The following is a 19,956-nucleotide window of genomic DNA, read 5'->3' on the forward strand; positions in this document are numbered from 1 at the left end:
CTGCTGTGGAGGGCTCATACAGAGTCAAGGCCTCTTCTGCATTTCTGGGAATGGCTGAGCACCTGCCTGTCAAAGTAATGAATGATTTATTTCCTTGGCTTGCCTTGCTTGCATGTGCAGCTTTTGCTTCACCCATCTAAGTGTCTTTACCTCAACCCTTAAGTTTTATCACTTTTACCCTTCTGATTCTTGCCCCCACCCCACTGCAGGGGGGTGAGTGTCTCAGCTGCCTGCGGGGGTTAAACCACAACAGCCATGTAAGACAGCTCAGCTCCATCTGGATGTGACACAAACATCAAAAAACCTCTAAACAGTGCCCGTGTTATGATTTTAAACAGTCTCTGCAAGTGGAAGTTTGGATGAAGATTCAGAAAGGTGACAAAGCATGAACAAACCAACAATATGATGAGGTCAGGTGCAGGAAGAACTGGGCACACAGTCCAGTCCCTGACTCACCAGTACACTCACAGGATGTGTGGAGATTCTGTCATGACAAAATGGCTTGAAAAAAGTAATTAGAAATTTTCATTGTGTAAAATGCAACCTCCCCACTAACAGAGTAATAATTGTTTTACTGAGACAGCACAAAGCTAAGAGATTCCCAGGTAGATTGTATAAAATCTACAGACTGTATTAAATCCATCTTTTCACAGAACTCTATCACCAGAACAGTATCTTCCCACTCAATTATAAAAACCCAACACCTTTAGGACTATTTCTACGTAAAAAATAATTCTTCTTGTATTAAAAAAGCCTAATAACTCATTGTGAAGTTGAGAGATGCAAGACAGCAGGCAAAAATTCTTTCAAACATGACAGCAAAATAAATAGCAACAAATAACAAACTTTAATGGCCTTGCAGTGTTCATTCTAATGTAAAAAGACAGATACCAAACGATCACACTGCATCAAGCAAAATCTTTAGGAAAGCTTTAAATAATCTACCCATAAAAGATGACCAATATCACTCAATGGAAAGATTCCTTAAAAAATTAATGCAATTTTATCTGATACAGCAAATATGAAAAGAGTATGTAATGCAAACATTGCATCATTTTAGGAAAAAAAAGAAAAGAGAAGATGTAACAACCTGTTCAACCAACCAAGGATCTCAGGATTTGGCAAGATAGGCCTTCGAACAGCTTATTAATGTTCTCTCCTTTGAATGGCAGGAAAGGCATAGAGTGAGTACAAATTATTGCCCAATTTATATTAGCTTTTTTTTTTTCTAAAATAAAAAAAAAAAAATTGCTGGTAAAAGTGTTTCCTTTGAAGATTTTGAACAGCAGTTTCATTGTTTTGATAAAAGCCCCATTCAGTTCACAGTTCTGTTTTCATTCCTCCGTAGTAAAACATAACAAGAACTGCCAGTAGAGCCAGGCTGACAGACAGGATCTTCAGTCCACCTCCCTCTTGTTGCCATGGCAGCTGCAAAGCCATCCAGGAGCTGAGCTGTGTTTTCACTGGGATCTCAGCATTAGGCTGTGCTTTCCACTTTGTGCCATTCTGCGCTGAACGTCGGAACTCCTGTGAAGAAATGCACACATTAGGATTGAAACTGTGCTCTGTCCTTCTGACTGTACATACCAAATACACTCTCCTTTTTGTACTGAGGTTCAAATTAATGTCCTTTTCAAGACCAACAATTCAACCTGCACTGCATCGTCACCAGGTCATCAGTTTTTTGTACAGGAATCTTATAAATGCCATACAAAATCAGTATTTCTAATGAAATTAACTGCCAAGTCAATGCAGCTGTTAGCAACAGAAACAAATCTCCAGACCTCACTGCCACCAGAGACAGCTGTTTGATGGTTATTTTTTAATTTGTTTTGCTGCAATCTCACTACTTTCTCATTTTTAGCTTCTCCAAAAGAAATGTCTAACCAGTGATAAAGGGGACCACAACACTCAATCCTTTGCACAGCAGGGATCTTCTAAAGTCAATCATTGACTCCTGGTGTGCTAGCTCAGTGGTGCTTGAAAATCCTCCCAAAGGGCTTTTCCTTTCCCCTGACCCTCAGGAGGCAGCTGTGCTAAAACACTCACCTTCTCATTCAGCATATTGAATCCCAGCTCCCTGCTGTGCCTGCCATTACCATTCCCAACCTGACTGCAAGCACCAAGGTCCCCAAGAATATGATGTCTTTTAACTGCAGCACAAGTTACAGATATGGCATCACTATTGCGGCAGAAAATCCAAGTGTAAAGAGTAAAAGGCTCCTCTCTGTTCTCCTTATTCAGTTCAGTATTGTAGATACTCAAAAGGAAAAAACATCATCCAGTGAAACTCTGATGACATTTGCAAGAGATGTAAGTGGTAAAGGTGTAATTAAACAAAGGTGTAACAATGCTGCATTATAGGATGCAACATTTCTGTTGATCATTTCTGTTTTCCTTCCTCTATTTGAAGAATCTCTTGGGAATTCAATTGAGTTCAGTTGGATTTTTAATTGGTTTGAAATTTTCCAGTTAAAAAAAGCATTTTGATTAAACAATTTTATTTTTTTTTTCTCTTTCACATTTTGTATAAAACAAATGAGGGACCCAGAAAGTCCCTATCTGGATAATCTTGTATTTCCAAGAAGCTGAAACAGGGCCACATGAAAATACAAACCAGATGCCCACTCTGTCTTTTACCAAACATATTTCTGGGCAAACTCAAAGAAATATCAAAGCTCCAAGAAAGGTGCCTGCCCATGAAAGTGTGACAGCACAAAAAAAATTTCAAACCTTCTGTAACTGCCTCCTGTTTTCCATTTCAGCAATCAGCTCCATTATAGTAATTGTAGAAGGAAAATAATGATTACTACTGGTTAGGTAAGTAAGCATCAAAGGGGCAAATGACAGCCTGGAGTAAGTGCTGTTCTAACAACTGAGTTATTGCTGACTTGGGTCCCAATTCACACAGGCAAAGGGTTACTGACCAAGTGAACTATGAAATGAGGGAGACTTCTCACACACAAGCACCTAGAAGAACGTCAACTGGGTAAACAGAGGAAAGGAAACAGGTAAGCACACTGGGGTGGAATTCTCCACAGAGTGAGGCACCACTTCAAAACTTGAATCTATATTGGGCAGAGCACATTTACTTAATCAAAAATTATTGTTAAGTTATTAATTACAATAAATTTCTAAGGTGTTTGAAATTTTAGCACTTGGCACAGCTATTTTGTCCTCCCAAATCAAAGCTGATTAAACTGGAAAATGTACAGTATTAAGGATTTTTTACAAATGAGTCAAAATTCTTCAGCAATTTATTCTTTGTAGACATTTATAAAGCATTTCTTTTCTTTGAAGGTCTCACAAACCTCTAATGCAAGGTGCTTAATTTATGGAAATGACCTGTTTTTACATGTATTGTTGGTACATTAACACTAAGGCTAAAGTGATTTAAAGGAATGGATAAGTCTGTAAAAATATCAGTACAACTAAAGTCTTATTTCTTCTGATATTTGTTTTTCACTGAATCATGACTTAAAATTTGGCTGACTACAATCAGCCTATTGACTCCTAATTAAATATTTCTACAGTGCATGATAAAATCATAGTTATTCATTCATACAAGACTAGATGCTATCCCTTGGCAAACAGATAAAAAGGGCCAGTACCCCATAAATAATGCTGGACCTTCTCCTCAATGCTTCAGCTCCTATCTATATGTCTCAGGAAGACTAGGGACAGCCAGAAAAATGCCCCAAACACAAATTGTAAAATGTTTTGAGAGACTTCTTTTAAATTTTCTCCTTCACTAACAGTTAAGCACATCAGTGTTTCATGCATTCAATCATGTTTCTGTAACATAGTTTACAGTAGTGGTTTCACTGGCATTTCATTTATGTTATACAGTTTTTCTGTTTTCCAACATAAAACCAAAGAGTCTCATCTTGCTGCTATAATTTTGATCATGCCTATACTGCTTTTTTTTTTGTTACCATACTGTTTTCTTACAGCTCTACTGCAACATGCACTGCATATGCATTAGGCAGTGCTGCATACTGCTGGTAGGACAGAATGGCACAAGAGATTTTGGCAAGGTTTACAAAGTTCCAGTGGTGGTGAACACTGCTGGTGAGTTGTCCAAGTAGCATTTCATCTAAGTCAGCCTGTAGAGCTTTGAAATCTGTTTTTTCCTTACTTCATCATATTTCCAATAAAGGAGATGATCATGCTGATACAGTAAACCCATTTTTTGGGTGGGTTTTTTTTTGGTTTGGGTGCTTTGGATTTTTTTTGGTAGAAAGACAAAAATACCTCAAATTGCAAACTGAAGTGACCCTTTTCTTAAAGACATCACAGCTTACCGCTTAAACATGCTGTGTTTCTGTTTGATAATGTACACCTCTTCAGGTGATCCTGCCAAATATTCCCTTCCAAGGAAAGAAAAGAGTGTATTCATCTGATTCATGCTTTCTAAGCACTCTTCTCTAGTTTGGCCCAAAATTCTGCCTGATACATGGGTAATACCACAGGCTTCCATGAAATTTTCCTTCATTATCATCACAGAATGCACATCTGTGGGAAAAAAAGAAGATACATCTGGCTGAGACTGAAAGGCTCCTGTAGAAAATAACAGTCTTTTTGTCCTCATCCTTAGATTCATAGAGAGCTTTTAAACCCAGGATAATCGCTCAGAGACACCTGCAGGTGGGTGCCTCTTGCTCAGAGTCTGTTGGGCACAAATTCCCCAGGGGGAAGAGGAGCCCTGCTAAAGGGATTGTGTCCCTGTACCCTCTCCCTCCTGAGTAAGGGCTGAGTGGCCCTTGACACAGCCTGGCCTGTCAAGAATATAAGCAGTTCTTCCTGGCACACAAGTATCCCATAAACAGCTGTGTTAGTGAAAAACACTGTATGTATGACTGTATGCACTTTTGGTGTAAAAAACCTCGGTGGAGGTAAAAAACTAATTTTTTGAACTAGCATTTACACTGTCCACTCACTATGCTCTCACTTAATAGAAGGATTAATTCTGAACAGTCCTTTTTTGTATCTCTGTCTCTAGACACGATATTCACAGTGCATTATCTTTCCAAGGAAATCTTTAGGTAATTTCTGCAATATTCTGACCTGATATAGCTGTGATATTTACCACATACAATCACTAGTCAAAGTGCAACAGTTCCTTAAGCTGGGCTCAGACATCACACTTCTGTAGCTGCAAGAGTTAGAAAGATTACCATAATGATTCATTTCAGTGGAATTTAGAACAAAATTCAAAGTCTCTTTCAACCAAAAAGTGCTGGGAGGAAGCCCAAAGGTAAAGAAGTTTCAAAAATACGTGTTTGTACTAGTTTCATTCCTGATAGGCCACAAACTCTTTGGTAGACTTGATAAGCATTGCTCTCACTAAATAGGACCACAATGAAGGAAAATATACTCTAAGATTCAAAATTATATATACTATTAATCAAAATGAGGGAAGGAAGGGAAATTACCAAACTGAAATGCACAGACAGAGACTTTGAGTAAAGCATCTTGTATTTCCACGGAGGCAGCCTTTCATCTTGTTTTGGCAGTCACAAAGTAAACACAAGACTTTGCTAATAAGGTATAATATAAATTATTAAAACTTCTAGTGTATGATCAAATGCATTTCAGATTATTTTTTGAATAATTCTGCCTTGACGACTGCCAGGAGTAATATATTTTGTGTACTCTTGCACAGACCCATTGATTGCTGTCTTTCTGAAACTCCAGTCCCAGAGCAAACCACTGTGCATGAAAGAAATATATAATCACATCAAAACCTGAGATTTGGCATCTGTCGATCACAGCCTAGCTTTTTGTAAGATCTCACTTCATGTTAGTCAACAAAGACATAAGAGAAACTCTTTAGCTCTGAGCTGAGGTTTTAATAGATTCAAAACATTTCTTACATGCAAATTTCTTTTATGGCTCAGGGGCACTGTTAGAGCTTGAAGTGTTAGCTAACTGCTGTGAAAAACTACTTGACTGAGCATATCTCAAGATAAATTAGACTTCTGAATTTTTTAGCCCAACCAAGTACATCACACACTTGTACTACTGGCTTTAAAATCACAGACGTTTACATAATCATGCACAACAAGTCTGTGTGACAAATTTAAAGAAAACATGTTAAAATATGCATTACATCTCCTGCTGCACTATTTGAAACTCTGGGCTATTACTCTTTAAAGGCATTTTTCAGATTTAAAAAAACAAACAGTTACTGAAGGTCACATAGATTACACATCCAAAAAATATGTAAATTGAGTTTCATTGAAGAGTTCTGGAAATGTCTCTACATTTAGTTCTGTAGGTATTAAGAGAACTCCTTTGATTTATTACTTTAAAAATTCTATCAGCCTTCTGCAAATGTGGAATGCTGATCTTAAATTACAAAATAAATGGCACAAAAAATATTTTTTTCCTAATGAATCTAACATGGTAATTCCTCTAAGAAGCATCCCTGTCACCATGTATTCCAATGAATGCCCAGTATGATGCTGTTAAAAGAAAATGCTGTCTACAAGCATGCTTGTGTCAGATGTTATCAGCTGGACACCATTCCTAGGAATTCACTGATTCCCAATACATGCAGAGTTTACTTACCCATTTTAAAAAATGAGAAACCTTGAGGGAAAAAAAATAAAGCACCCAGGTCCTTTTGCAAAGGAATTTCATGTTATTTCTTCTTTTTGGGCTTTGGAGACATCCAGTGATGGACACTACAACCTCTCTGTGCCTTTGCTCCCCTGCTGGAGCCCATTAATTGGAAAATGCTTCCCTTTATATGCATCTGAACCTCTCATTCCAACCTAGGCCCAGTGTCTCACCCCACCATGTCCCAGTTGGAGGCACTTGGCTTGTTCTTATCAGGAACCCCTCCCTGTGCAGGCACTGGGGGGCTCTGCTGGGGTCCCCTGAAGCCACCCCTGCTCCAGCCCTGACCAAGGCTCAGCCTCTCCTCACAGCCCAGCTGCTCCAGCCCCTGCCCAACTCCATGATGCACATCTGAACTCCTTACAGCTCCCAGCTCCTCATTTCCAGCAGGATCCCTGCGAATGACCCAGCCCAGGCAGGGCAGCAATACTCCCAGAGGCTGCACCAAGGTAAAATACAACTATACAGGTAATTATGGGAGGCTGTAGAGACTGATTGACCTCAAGCTCATCTGCATTAAATCTGACAGTTCCTTCCAGCTGTCATCCTTTATGGATACAATCTTGAACCAGGGCCTTCCCTGACCTGCACAGCAAGTCAGTAAAGTCTGTGTTCTTTCCAGTAACACCTGCATGATCCGTCTGGTTCCTTTGATCAGCATGGAAAAAACCATTTTGCTCACTAATCAACTTTTACCTTGATTACTACTACAATAATTCCTTCTGTCCATTCTCTTTTCCTTCTACTTCTCCTCATTTCTCTCTTGCATCATCTGATCACGAAGCCTCTCAAATAAACAAAGGCAGAGATGCCACAAGGAACATAAATTTGTCATGTCATATAGAAACACATCTGGAACATCCTCCTCCTACACTTAATTCAAATTTTAATATTCCTATTTAAGAGTATAAAATGAATTAATTTTCTCTCAGTAAATTCCCACCATTACTGTATGGCTGCATTGCTGTTTTTCTTGGCAGACATCTCTCTGCTCTCTTCCATGTTCTTACCTAAGGCTAGGCCCTTGCCTTCCTACTTCTTTTTCCTCCCCCAGTCTTTCACATTATTCCCTCAATCAGCTCTCAAAATTCAAAAAGCACTTAGATGCTAGACAGAAGGCTGAGCAACTGGGGCTTATTAAATAACTTCCTTTGTGATGTACACTTTGAGCAGGAATAAAACAACCAAAAAGCTCAACTAACAAAAGAAACAAAAACAAGAGAAACAAACAATTGAGAAAACACAAGCCAAAAAACACCTCCAAAATGTTTAAAACACAATCTTGTGCTGTTTTTCATTATACCCACTTGTTTTACTCTGTTTCTTCATATTTACCTATAAATGCTTCCAGCCAGGACTTGAATCTCTTTTTACATATTTGTATTTTGTGCTGCTCTTAAACTTAGTGACTCAGTATCGTTCCACCACACAAACAATGCACTGTCAAAATAACCTGTCATTCAAGGTCAGACACAAAATCTTTAAAAAAGTGTGATGCCTGGGTTCTGAGCTTAATTTTTTTGCAATGAGGTGTGTGGGGTGTCAATCACTATGACAGAATCAAAGGACATGACAGCCAACATTCCAGCCAGCACTTGCAACCACAAGAGAACTGAGAGGTCTTCTAAACAGAAAATGTTTGCATTTCAAAAATCATCCAAGCAATGACTTGAAATGAAGAATGAACATAGCAGCACAATGCGGACAAATTCAGGATGGGGTTCTGTCACTATTTATCTCCCTGTGCTCAGGACAGTTTTATGAAGGAGATGGCAGGTACTTGCTCTGGGCACTTATCTGGTAATTAGCTGGCTAACAGAAAAATCTGTTTCCTAGAGATCACTAGCACAGGCTTCATGGCTTTGAAAATACATTACAGTGAATTACAGGATGTACATTAACTTGTAGTAACACTAGATACCATTTTTTATCACAGCCTGTATTATTAGATACCATTCCATAGAATTCCAGCTTGCTCCTTCTTCAAAAGATCACTAAGATTTTTTTTTTTTGGGGGGGGGGTGTGATGTTTTTTAAAATAAGAATTTTAAAGTTTTGCTTATAATACAACAATTTTCCCAGTTTATTTTGTTGGATGATGAAAGAGAGACAACATGTGAATGTTCAAAGTCTGCTCTACAAGTGAGAATATTAAATGAAATATGATATGGTTTTTTTTACAGCACAAGCTTTCAGAGACCATCACCTCTTTGCTTCCCTTTTAAATCTTGAAACAACAGTGACAATTATGTGGAGGTCAATGGTAGCTACAGGCAAAGACACAAAAGGTTTCCATCAGAAAGAGTATCCCAGAAAATGAATAGCTAGATCTGAAAATGTATATTTATGTCACAAGAACCACCAATATAACTGAATGATATTCACATGTCAACAGTGAAATGAGTAATACTGGTTTTACTCAAGGGACATTGTCTCTCAAAATCAGGAGATTTCAAAGATCTTTCACATACAGCAGAGTAGAATAAACTGATATATGTACATATTCTTGGCTAAAGCCTCCCCCTTAATCCTAGAATATGTCATAATCCTGAATTTATGGTGTTTTCATTTCTTCCTACAGAACCAAGCATTAAAATGGAATGTTCCACAGAGACTTATATAATACAACAACCTCAGAGACAAAGGATACAGCCCTTCTTACACTTCAATGTCATGGGTAATAAACATTGTTTAAAAAGAGCATTTTAAATACTTTGCAATGATACTAGGTTCCAGAGTTTCAAATTTCATTCCAGTAGGTATCTGTGGGATCTATATTCCTCCCTCATTTTACAGGGAGAGAAAAAAAATAAAGAAGATTGAAGTGCCTCCAGTGCCACAATGCAAATCAGCAATTGGGTTTCTACAATTCAGATTCCAGCTGCCAGCAGAAGCCAACGTAAAAATCTGTAAAATCTTTTAAGTCTGTCAAGTTGAAGTTTTAAAATAATTTTCTTAAAGCTAGGCAATGCCTTAATATGCAGGCTCCTGACAATTTCTCTTACATTTATTTTCACAGACTTTTCTGCCTAGGATTAAACACCTCCAGTTCCTGGGAGTGCAGATGCTCACCAAGCACAGCTGGAACCAGACCTTGGCAGAAAGAAGCATTTCATGTAAGCCTAAAATTTAACAGTTAATACAGTGTGACTGATCTTGATCAACTTTGTGGGTTCAGTGATAATACAAAGGTTTTCTTTTCACATTGTCTGTGGCCCCTTTCCTTTAAGTATCTTTAGCTGTTTTAGGAGGTCTCCCACAGTGCCAGTTAGCATACTTTTGAGCACCTGAGGGAGTGTCTGGAAATCTGTGTCTCCTTTTTAATTTCACACTCAGTCAAGTTCAGCTGCAGTTAATGGAGGGCTCTCTCATGGAAACATCAAACAATGGTTACTTTCTGTGATTAGCAAGCCTAACTGCTCTAACACAATCTCTCTATCCCCGGTCGCCACAAATGATTCATCAGCCCTTCCCCACAAGAAAGATTACATGAGAAAAACCTTTCTTGGCTTGCAGTGTATTTTATGCTAGATAATCATGATAGCACCTTGGCACTCTGTCTAAGACATCAAAGGGCCTTAAGTATCCAATCTGCAGGCTGGAACAAATATCTACCCTGGGGAGAGACTTCGTATCATTCAGAGGGTGGTCTGACCAAACTTCTGCAGTTGTACAGGACTGGAGTGCCTGAGCAGGGACTTGCACCCTGTCATGCTCAAATACTGACCATTTGTACCCACTGGACCTCAGTCTTATTCCACATGGGTGTTACACAGTGTGCTCTATCAGGTTGTATCTGATAATTCTGAGGATTAGCTCATGAGGAGAAATTTAGTTCTTCTGGAATTACCCATTAAATAAAAAATACTAATTTCTTCTTTTTCTCTGAAATATCACCCCCTGGAGTTGTCTTAAATGCTGAAAAGTCAACACTGCAGCTTGCTTGAATTCATGATACAAAATTTTAATAATTTTAAGTATCTATTTCCAAGCATCTTGAACTGGCCACCATTAAATCTGTTCTCCAGACTAACCTTCCAGGAGACACTTTAAACATCTGCTTCATCTTTATCAGTGAAATGGGAAGACAAAAGCTACATTTCAGGAGGATAATGTAAATATAAACTTATAACTGTTTCTTAAGCACTCAGAAATGTAGTTATGGAGGTCACAGGAAAGGTTAGAAAGAAATAAGTAACTCCCTTGAAAGAGAGGTTTAAAAGGCATGTAACAACACCAATATTACATGACAAACAATGCAGAGGAAAAATATCTAACAGTAGCTTAATTAACTGGACACTAGGAAAATTTTTTTTACCCAAAAGGTTGTCAAGCATTGCAACAGGTTGCCCAGGGAAGTGGCTGAGTCGCTGTCCCAGAGGTATTTAGAAGCTGTGTGGATGCGGCACATGGGGCCATGGTTTAGTGGCGAGCTTGGCAGTGCTGGGTTAATGATTGCACTTGATGATCTGTAAGGTCTTTTCCAACCTAAAAGATTCTGATACTAAAGGAATAGCCTCAGTTCTGTGCACAAAAAAATTGCACATGGACATGTGTGAAAATACTTCATGATCATAAGACTGAAACACAGTACAGCTGGCATTTACACAGAAATGAGGATTGTTAAACTTTCCTTTGTTTAGAAAAGGCTACTAGTCTGTGAGAATACAGCCCATAATATTTTAATACAGTTTTCTCTTGTGTTTTGCCATTGCTTTTGTCTCTAGGTGAATACAACTATTGACAGCAATTGACTCCTGGTGGTGTCCTCCACATCATTTCAATATCTCTGCCTGTCCTAGTAACTTTTGAACCTACTCACTTCAACAGTGGTAGATCACCAAGGGCTGGTAAAAAAACCCTCACCCAAATTAAATCATTGCTTCTGCTGAGGGAAAGGCCAGACCACAGCCTCAATAATCTGTTTTATGCCACCATGCTGCTGACCAGCCTGTACTCCTGAAACTACAAAATCACATGCAGTACTTACACAAACCAGGAGAAGAAGTTACAAAAAAGTGAGATAAACACAAATAAAACAGAGGATGACATGAAAGTTGCAAACATATACCAGGTGTCTACAGGGGTGAGAAATACAAGCCCACAGGATGACAGCTGTGGGGCTTAATGTAGTCTTTAACAAATTCATGGGTTTGGATTTTAAGATCTTTCATGTCTCCATACTAAAGCACAACAGCACCACAACAGTTTTCTTTTATCACACAAGATACTCCCCCAAGTATAATTCATTCCTTTCCAGCTCTTAAGAGCTGCACATCTGGCTTTCCCCTGTGGTTCTGTGACAAAATCTGATTATGCTACAGAATCTTAAGCACTCCTCACTGAAAAAAATAATGAACTAACATTTCTTTGGACAAGAGACACATGAGCTAAGAAAGGAAAAGAATTCCTGTCATTCTAAGCACTACTTCCATCATTTCATCAAATTAAAGTCTTGTATTTTGAAAAAAACTATCTGTGTCAGAAATGGATATTCACAGCTGTCCTTTTTGTATGATAATTATGTTATCTGCACTTATCAGAGATTTTGTATGTGAGAATTGCGAAATAGTTTCCATACGGATAAGATAAATCACAGTCACACTGACTGAAATCACTTAACAATCAGATGTGAAGTCATGTCAAAACAAGGATGAGAGTTAAAGAAAAAATCCTCTAGTCCTGATAACAGGACCCTTTCCTCAGGACCAGAAATCCATCTGGTTGATATTATGCATAGGTAGCTTTTGTAGCAATGTGATTTTTTTTGACAAAAAGAGCTTGAGTGTACTGTCTACACATTTTTGTTCCATCAAAAGTACTTTCACAAACATTTCCAAGCCACTCCAATCCAAAATGGAGCATTTGTGCAATTTCTGCCACAGTACAGATATATGTATAGGTATGAAGAAGAATCTATCAATTTGAAAGCCAAGACATTTAGTGAATAATTTTCTCAGACAAAACTGTGTCAAGGACCCCCTGATTATATTCAGACTAAAGAAAAATAACAGTAATTTCCATGGGGCTTTTTCTTTTTGTTTTGCATTTGACATCTGGCTCTCTAAGCCAGTCAGGTTTCATTCCTTACACTATTTATCAATCACACATCCGTCTCAGGTTGTAGCACTTGGGTGGTCAAACCTTTCTGAGAGGTCACCTGGGTCTACCAAGAGCCTGGACTGCCATGCCTTGCCAATCTCCTGGCGAGACAGAAATGCATCATGCAATTAATAGCTACGAGCTCTCCTGCTCCACATGCCACACATACATGACACTGACCTGGCAGCCCCTGGAAAAGAGGGTATTGGATAACACCAAATGAGCCAGCTCAACTCTTTAGGTTGTCCCACACCAGGGGCCGGCCATTTCAGGAATAAAGACAACGTGCTCACACATGTGTGGGCTTCTTTACACTTTACAGGCCAAGTCCCACAAAACAGTGTTTCTACTAGTAAGACCAGGTAAAAAGGCAAAAAAAAACCCCAACAAACCATGTCATAAAGAAGATACTGATAGAACAGTAAAATCAACACTCACTTGCTGAATTAAGTTGAGATAGAAAGTTGGGATTAACTATTTTCTTATGGGCTGATGAGCTATCTACGTCAAAAATGGTCTGTCTTCGGTCCTTAATTATTCTGTGTGATTTTTAATTATTCTGTGTGATTTCCATCACCAAGAACAACTAAAAATCTACATTTCTTCCAGAAAAATATTTATAAACATTTTTACATGTATCTTTCTAATTTATAAATGACTTGTTAGTGCTTTTCCACAATAAAGAATGAGAAAAATCCATATTATTTCTTTCATACCATGGTGGCATTAATGAATGTGTAGAATAGCTCTGGGTTTGATTTTATACTAATGTATCCTAATTAAAAATTACTTCATGCCAGTGCTTGTTACCTTAGTGATTAAAAGCTGAAACACCACTGCAGTACATATATTTTCCTCATCATAATTCCAGTTTTTTATAATATCTAGAATGGAAGAAATATGTCCTAGATCATGATTTTATTATTACCCAAGTCTGAGTTATGGTCCTGACTTGAGGAAAAGAAATGAAAGTAAATATGCTGGAATTTTAGCATCCCATGGGCTTGAGTTTCAAGCACAGAAAAGCTGTGCTTGAAGCCCTCTGACTTTTTTGGAACCTCAAAACATGAACTGTTTCTGATGCCAACCTGTGAATGTGCTTTGAGTCAACTCCCCGTGAAAAAGATGAACAAGCTATGGAATATGTTGTGATGAAAAAGAAAGGTTTAACACCTAAAGGACCCTACAAACAGATGTAGCACCAGTTTTACCTTAGTGGGAACATATATGGGATTTTACCAATTTTACCTTAGTGGGAGCATATATGGGATATCTACACTAACCCTACCACACCACCACCATAAACTTTTATGCTAACCTCACTAGATCTTTCAATCCAGAATCCCCTCATCCCACTGCTGGATCAGACCATTACAACAGACCCATTTGTAACTTCTAGCTAGAATAGCTGGCATTATAATAAATCAGTAGAAAATACTTTTGCATTTTTAAGAAGAGTTCTAAGGTCTGAAATAATAAATTGTAGATGAGGGAACTCTACAAGTAATTTAAATACACAATGGGAAGCAGTAAGAGAAAGGTTATCAAAGATTGGTGCACTGTGCACTAACCACAAGTAAAGCTGTCTTTAACAAAGTACTTAAATAATCAGTAATTTTTGTGTTTCTTTTATTTAATGGTCTTTGATAAAGCCCACAGGAACAGCTTGCTTTGGAACTTGCTAAAAATAAGAACTGATCCTAAAGCTCAGTTTAGGAGTCAGATCCTGTGAAAACTCAAAGGCCCTGAGCCAAGTTCCTTAAGGGGAAAATGCAATTTTTTACAGTGATTATTACCCTTGTAGTTTGAGAAGACCCCTTCAAAAATATCTTAGTGGGAGAGATTGTAGTAGGAGGGCAAGGGTTTATTTCTCTTGTTGTTTGGTCCAGTAAAACTGCAACAACACACTTTAATAGCTTATGGCATGATAAAAGATCTGGAGGGAATGTTAAACTTGATATGGAATACAGCCTGCACAAAGTTACTGTGTGTGACCTTGGAATAAGCAGCAGCCTCTAAGCTTGCTTAGATGCTATAACGTTCTGTGGACTGTCTCTGAGCACACAGTCATTCTAATGTGTTTGACAGTCACAGTAAGTTCTTTGGATATTCTAGGCCAGTTAGGAGCATATCCTCAGTGGACTAAATTTAAGGCTGTGAAGTTCACATTCAATTCACTGAAGGATGGTATTTGAATATTTTAAGATACTTTTTCTCCAATGTAGCCATCAAATAGAACTTATTACTCAACTGCAATTTCATTTCAAAGACATAGCCCCTGAAAAAGTGCCTTTGAATTTTTATATGCAGACATCTTCCCCAAATATAATTTAATAGTGTCAAAACCATACAAAATGTGTTTCTTTCTCTTACTGAAAAGCCTTTCCTCTTTTTCTTATGCTTTCTCCTTATCTTATTACCATCGACACCACAAAATTAAAAACAAACATCTCCAATCTCTAATAAATCTCTTATAAGTATATTAAAAGCACAAACATAAATCACTATGTCCAAGTATTATAAAAGTTTGACTGGAAAATTATGATTATAAATGTATCTGGATATCCTACTATAACTCACTACTATAATTAATCCTAACATTGCAGAGCAGTTCGAAGGTTTTTCAATAGATTTGGCAGAATAAAATAAAAAAGTTACTTTCAAAAGATATGTATACCTTAGCAATTCTCATTATCATAAAGGGAATAAGCAAGAACACAAAGGATGATTATTAGACTATTAGAAACCCATTCATCTACTCAGAATCTAATAAAGATTTTGAACATGTAATAATATTAAAGGATACAGAACATGGCAGTTTACCTTTAACATGATTTGGTAATTTTTTTTTTAAATGAGCTACACTTTTAAAACAGTTTTTAGTTAAAAAAATAGCTTAATGTCATGACTGTAATTTTTATTGCCCTTCAAAACAATCTCAAAGGTAATGAATCATCTCACTTCAATGGTTTTGGCAATAAATACATTTCTAAGAGGCAGATGTTCAACATTCCAGAACTTTGTGTGTGTAACTTCAAACCTACTGACCTCTCATTTGGTGATGGGGAAAGCTGTATCATGAGCTACATGTGCCTTTTTTTGTGCTGTTCCCTTCAAGTATTGATGTAGAAAGACTAATTTAATTACAGCTTCAATAAAGAAGGAACAGAGAAATACCATCCACTCAAGACATAAATATCTGATACCTCTGACTGTGTATTCTCATAGGGAAAGGAGAGATAGGGCAGGAATGGAGAGAGAAATACTGCCTAAGTGTGCTTTTTTTGGTGGTCTAAGGAGTACTAATAAAAAGAAAAGGGATGACTAAGTACTGCAAACAGAGATAAAATGTACACATGGGCTGAATATCCTCCACCTATCTTTGCTGGAGAGGTATAAAATTCAGACCTATAATGATTTCTGTGGACTGGATGTAGATGACTTCCAAAACAACATAAAAACTGAGAAAAGTTGTGGCTGCTATACTTTTCTCCTGAAAACCAATTAAAACTTACTGAACATTGGTATATTAAATAATAAAGGATTACCAAAACGAAATGCTATTTAATTTTTCCTGAAGAGTCTGTTTGTTAGAGATCTGATGAAAAAGAAAAAATATTTTAAAAGGATATCCTAAATATTACAGGGAGTGTCAAGTAGTTAAAATTAGCATGGCTACACATTTCCCTATGCCAACAGAGAGCAGAACGCACTCACTGATCTTGTAGTGCAGCATCAGCAGGTTGAGGACTAGAAATAATACACAAAAATGGCAGAACAATTTTAGCACTTAGAGTTCTACTTCTGGAGGCAGTGGGGGTAGAACATTTCTGTTTAACCTTTGCTTATTCTCCAGAAAATGACTTTGAGTTGAATCCTCCCAGCCATTACTATTTCCATTTATTGCATGAAGTGCACAGGATTAACATAATTATGTATTTTAAGTGATTAAACAGTGACATTCAGCAAAATAACACTGTCTGTTGAGGAAATGAAAAGTACATAAATTAATGTTCAATTTTTTTCACCTGAAACGGACTGTGGTGAGCATTTGTTTGAAAAGGGGCTATGTAATATGTGTTGTTTCAGCTGAGCTTTGATCACTGTAGTTGAAATTCAGCCCTGCCAGAGGGAGGGGCAGAAACTCAACATGCCCATTAAATTAAAGACACCAGGACAAAACTACTAGGTGAAGGTCTTAGGCTGGCTCTTGGACTTTCTGCCTTAAATCACCTCTCTGTATTTTAGCCCTTTAAGCAGGGCAGAGAAATGTGTTGGATCAACACACTTGCACTCCCTTCTGTTCCAGTTTGGGAGTCATCAAATGGCTAGATTAGAACATTCACTGAATTACAGCAGATAAGGCTGGAAACAAAGAAGTCACCTAGCCCATACCCATGACCCAAGGTGGCTGACTTACGTCTCCAGTGTTTGTCACAGCCATTGGCTAAGTATGTTCCTAGAGATGAGCATTGATTAAAATTCCCCAACACTACATGCGATTCGAGCCAGTGCTTATGTAAACCCAGCAAGAAAAATTTACTCTGCCCATACAAAAGACTTGACTGTAAGTTTCAAATTTTAAGCCAAGAAATGGGCCTCCGAGCAGAAGAAAAATTCAAGTCAACTCAATTCCCCAAATGAACAAAGCCAATACAGCATGCAGATAATGTGTAGATCACGAAAATCAGCATCTAAGAACGAGCACATGGAAATTTTCAGGAAAAAATGAGACTTTCAAAGGTCCTTTTATAAAACATCCAGAGGTGGCATTGAGCTCTGCTCTTCAAAAGGAAATATCGCTCTTATTAGACAAACCTGACAGTAACTTTCATGAAAGAACTGAAGAAAATGTAAGAAAAAAAGATTAATTAAGAAGGATTTTACACCAACTTTTATGACCTCTATTTACAACCAGCAGGGAATACAAGGAACACATTAAACAAAACAGATTAATACATGCAAAAGCACTAAGTACTTGTGCACTTAGCCCTACAATCAGTTCTTTCAGAGAATCATAGAATCATAGAATGGTTTATGTTGGGAGGGACCTTAAAGATCATCTGTTTCCAATTCCCCTGCCATGGGCAGGGACATCTTCCACTAAACCAGGTTGCTCAAAGCTCCATCCGACCTGACCTTGAACACTTTTAGAGTTGGGACATCCACTGATTCTCTGGGCAACCTGTTCCAGTGCCTCATTCCCTCACAGTACAGATTTTTTTCTGAATATGTAATCTAAACCTACACCCTTTCAGTTTGAATGCATTCCCCCTTGTCCTCTCACTATCTGCTCATGTAAAAAGTCCCTCTCCATCTTTGTTGCAGATTTCCTTCAGACACTGAAAGGCCACAATTAGGTTAACCCAAAGTTTCCTCCTTTCCAGGCTAAACAAACCCAATTCTCCCAGTCCTTCCTCATAGGAGAGGTGCTCCATCCCTCTGATAATCTTGGTGGCTTCCTCTGCACTTTCTCCAACAGGTCCATGTCCTTCCTGTGCTGGGGACCCCAGAGCTGGATGCAGCACTGTCGGTGGGGTCTCACCAGAAGAGAGGGACAGAATCCCCTCCCTCTCCCTGCTGGCCGCTCTGCTTTTGATGCAGCCCAGGATGAGGTTGGCCTTCTGGGCTGCAAGTGCACATTGCCAGGTCATGTCCAGCCTCTCACCCACCAGCAATCCCAAGTCCTTCTTGGCAGGGCTGCTCTCCATCTGTTCATTCCTCAGCCTGTGTTCATACCAGGGATTGCCCTCCAGCTCCTTGCACTTAGTCTTGTTAAATATCATGAGATTGGCATTCCATCCTTCAGGTGAGACAACTGCACCACTCAGCTTAGTGTCACAAAAAAGGTAACAGAAAGTGGGAGAGAGTTCAACAGAGCTAAGGGATGTTCCTAAGCAAAGGGATGTTCCTAAGAATGCAAGAGGATCAAGTAATGCATCATGTTTTCATAAAGAATTATTTGAAAATGATTTTACACCAAAAATGTTCCTCTTTTTGCCAGTGTGTTTCTCTTACATTTCTCATATTGCCCTTTCTTGGACTTTGTGATAAAAAGATCCCTTTGCAAAGTAATTTTCTGAGAGAGGTAAAAGGTTTTATATTCTATATTAGTTTATCTTTCTTTGGAAATTCCAGTCTTTCATTAGCATTTCTCATACTTTCTACAGTTTCTGAAATTTTATGAAAGATTCCTCTACTCACACCTAAATGCCATTTTTTGATCTAAGATTTGCTTCCTCATTCTCTTTTTGCCCTAAATCTCTAATCTCTAGTTCCTGTTCAGGAACCAAATTTTCCAGCACTTTGAAACTCCAGCACATGTAAAAACTATGCTTATTAATTAACGCACATCTTCCACATTTCCTTCCAAGTCCTTGAAGGAAGTTTCAAATAGAGAGATCTTAATTCTGACATGATTTCTTTCATTTCTGTTCCAGCAGAAGATACTTTCTTCCCCCTTCTCCATTTTATTTTGCCTGCAAGTGAAGCACCCTTTCTACCTGAGATCAGAGAGTTTCCTTTAAGCTATGCTCAGTTGAATTTTCTTGCTGGCAGGCTATAAAGAAGTGTTTGATATATGCATCTTTCCTGTTTCTTAACATCTTAAAAAAAGGCTGGGTGATGTTTTTGCTCATGTAACTAGAAAATATTTGTGGCTCACTGTAAGACCAGTAACATAAATCTTCATTAGTATCCAGAAACACAATGCCACAATAACCTACTGCAGCTAAAACTGCAGGGAGGACGGGAGAGAGAACAGAAAAAAGCAGAATGACCAAAATAATTGGCTGCTAACTGAAAATCAGTGGCTCACTCCTCATTTCCTCCAAAGAGCCCAATGACTTGTATAGCTATTAGCTTAAAAGGCCAACTGTGGGTATTTCCAAGGCCTAGGAACCACAGAGTTGTGCACCAAGATCCCAGACTCACAAAAGACAACATTGGAAATGGTGGCTCCCAGCAGATGCCATTCACAGAGGAAGTGTTAGACATGGAGAATATAATCAGAGAAACCAATGGAAAACAGAAAACTGAAAGATGTGCCTGTATTTGTTTGAAAAAAAAGTCAGTCATAGAGGCATTATAGAAACATGAACTATGAACATAAAATAATCATGACTGGGGATTAAACAGCCTGTTAAAATTATTATTTTTTTCCTCTTGCCTTTATTTTCCATCTGATTAAAACTTCCCACCAAAGGCCCTCAGACTTATGGGGCTTTGATT

The 19,956-nt window shown here is 38.2% G+C and overlaps 1 protein-coding gene across 2 annotated transcripts in view; it reads right to left on the reverse strand.

The window, feature by feature from the left end:
* Positions 1-502: 502 nt before the first annotated feature.
* CDKAL1 (CDKAL1 threonylcarbamoyladenosine tRNA methylthiotransferase) overlaps positions 503-19,956 on the reverse strand; it is a 381,082-nt gene continuing 361,628 nt past the window's right edge. For both annotated transcript variants that reach the window (XM_005481774.4, XM_005481775.3), the window contains exon 16: positions 503-1,527. In XM_005481774.4, the coding sequence (XP_005481831.2) occupies positions 1,321-1,527 (207 nt within the window). In that variant the 3' untranslated portion in view covers positions 503-1,320. The remainder of the gene's footprint in view (positions 1,528-19,956) is intronic.

Source organism: Zonotrichia albicollis, chromosome 1 (assembly GCF_047830755.1).
Source record: "Zonotrichia albicollis isolate bZonAlb1 chromosome 1, bZonAlb1.hap1, whole genome shotgun sequence".
In the NCBI taxonomy this organism is placed as follows: Eukaryota; Metazoa; Chordata; class Aves; order Passeriformes; family Passerellidae; genus Zonotrichia; species Zonotrichia albicollis.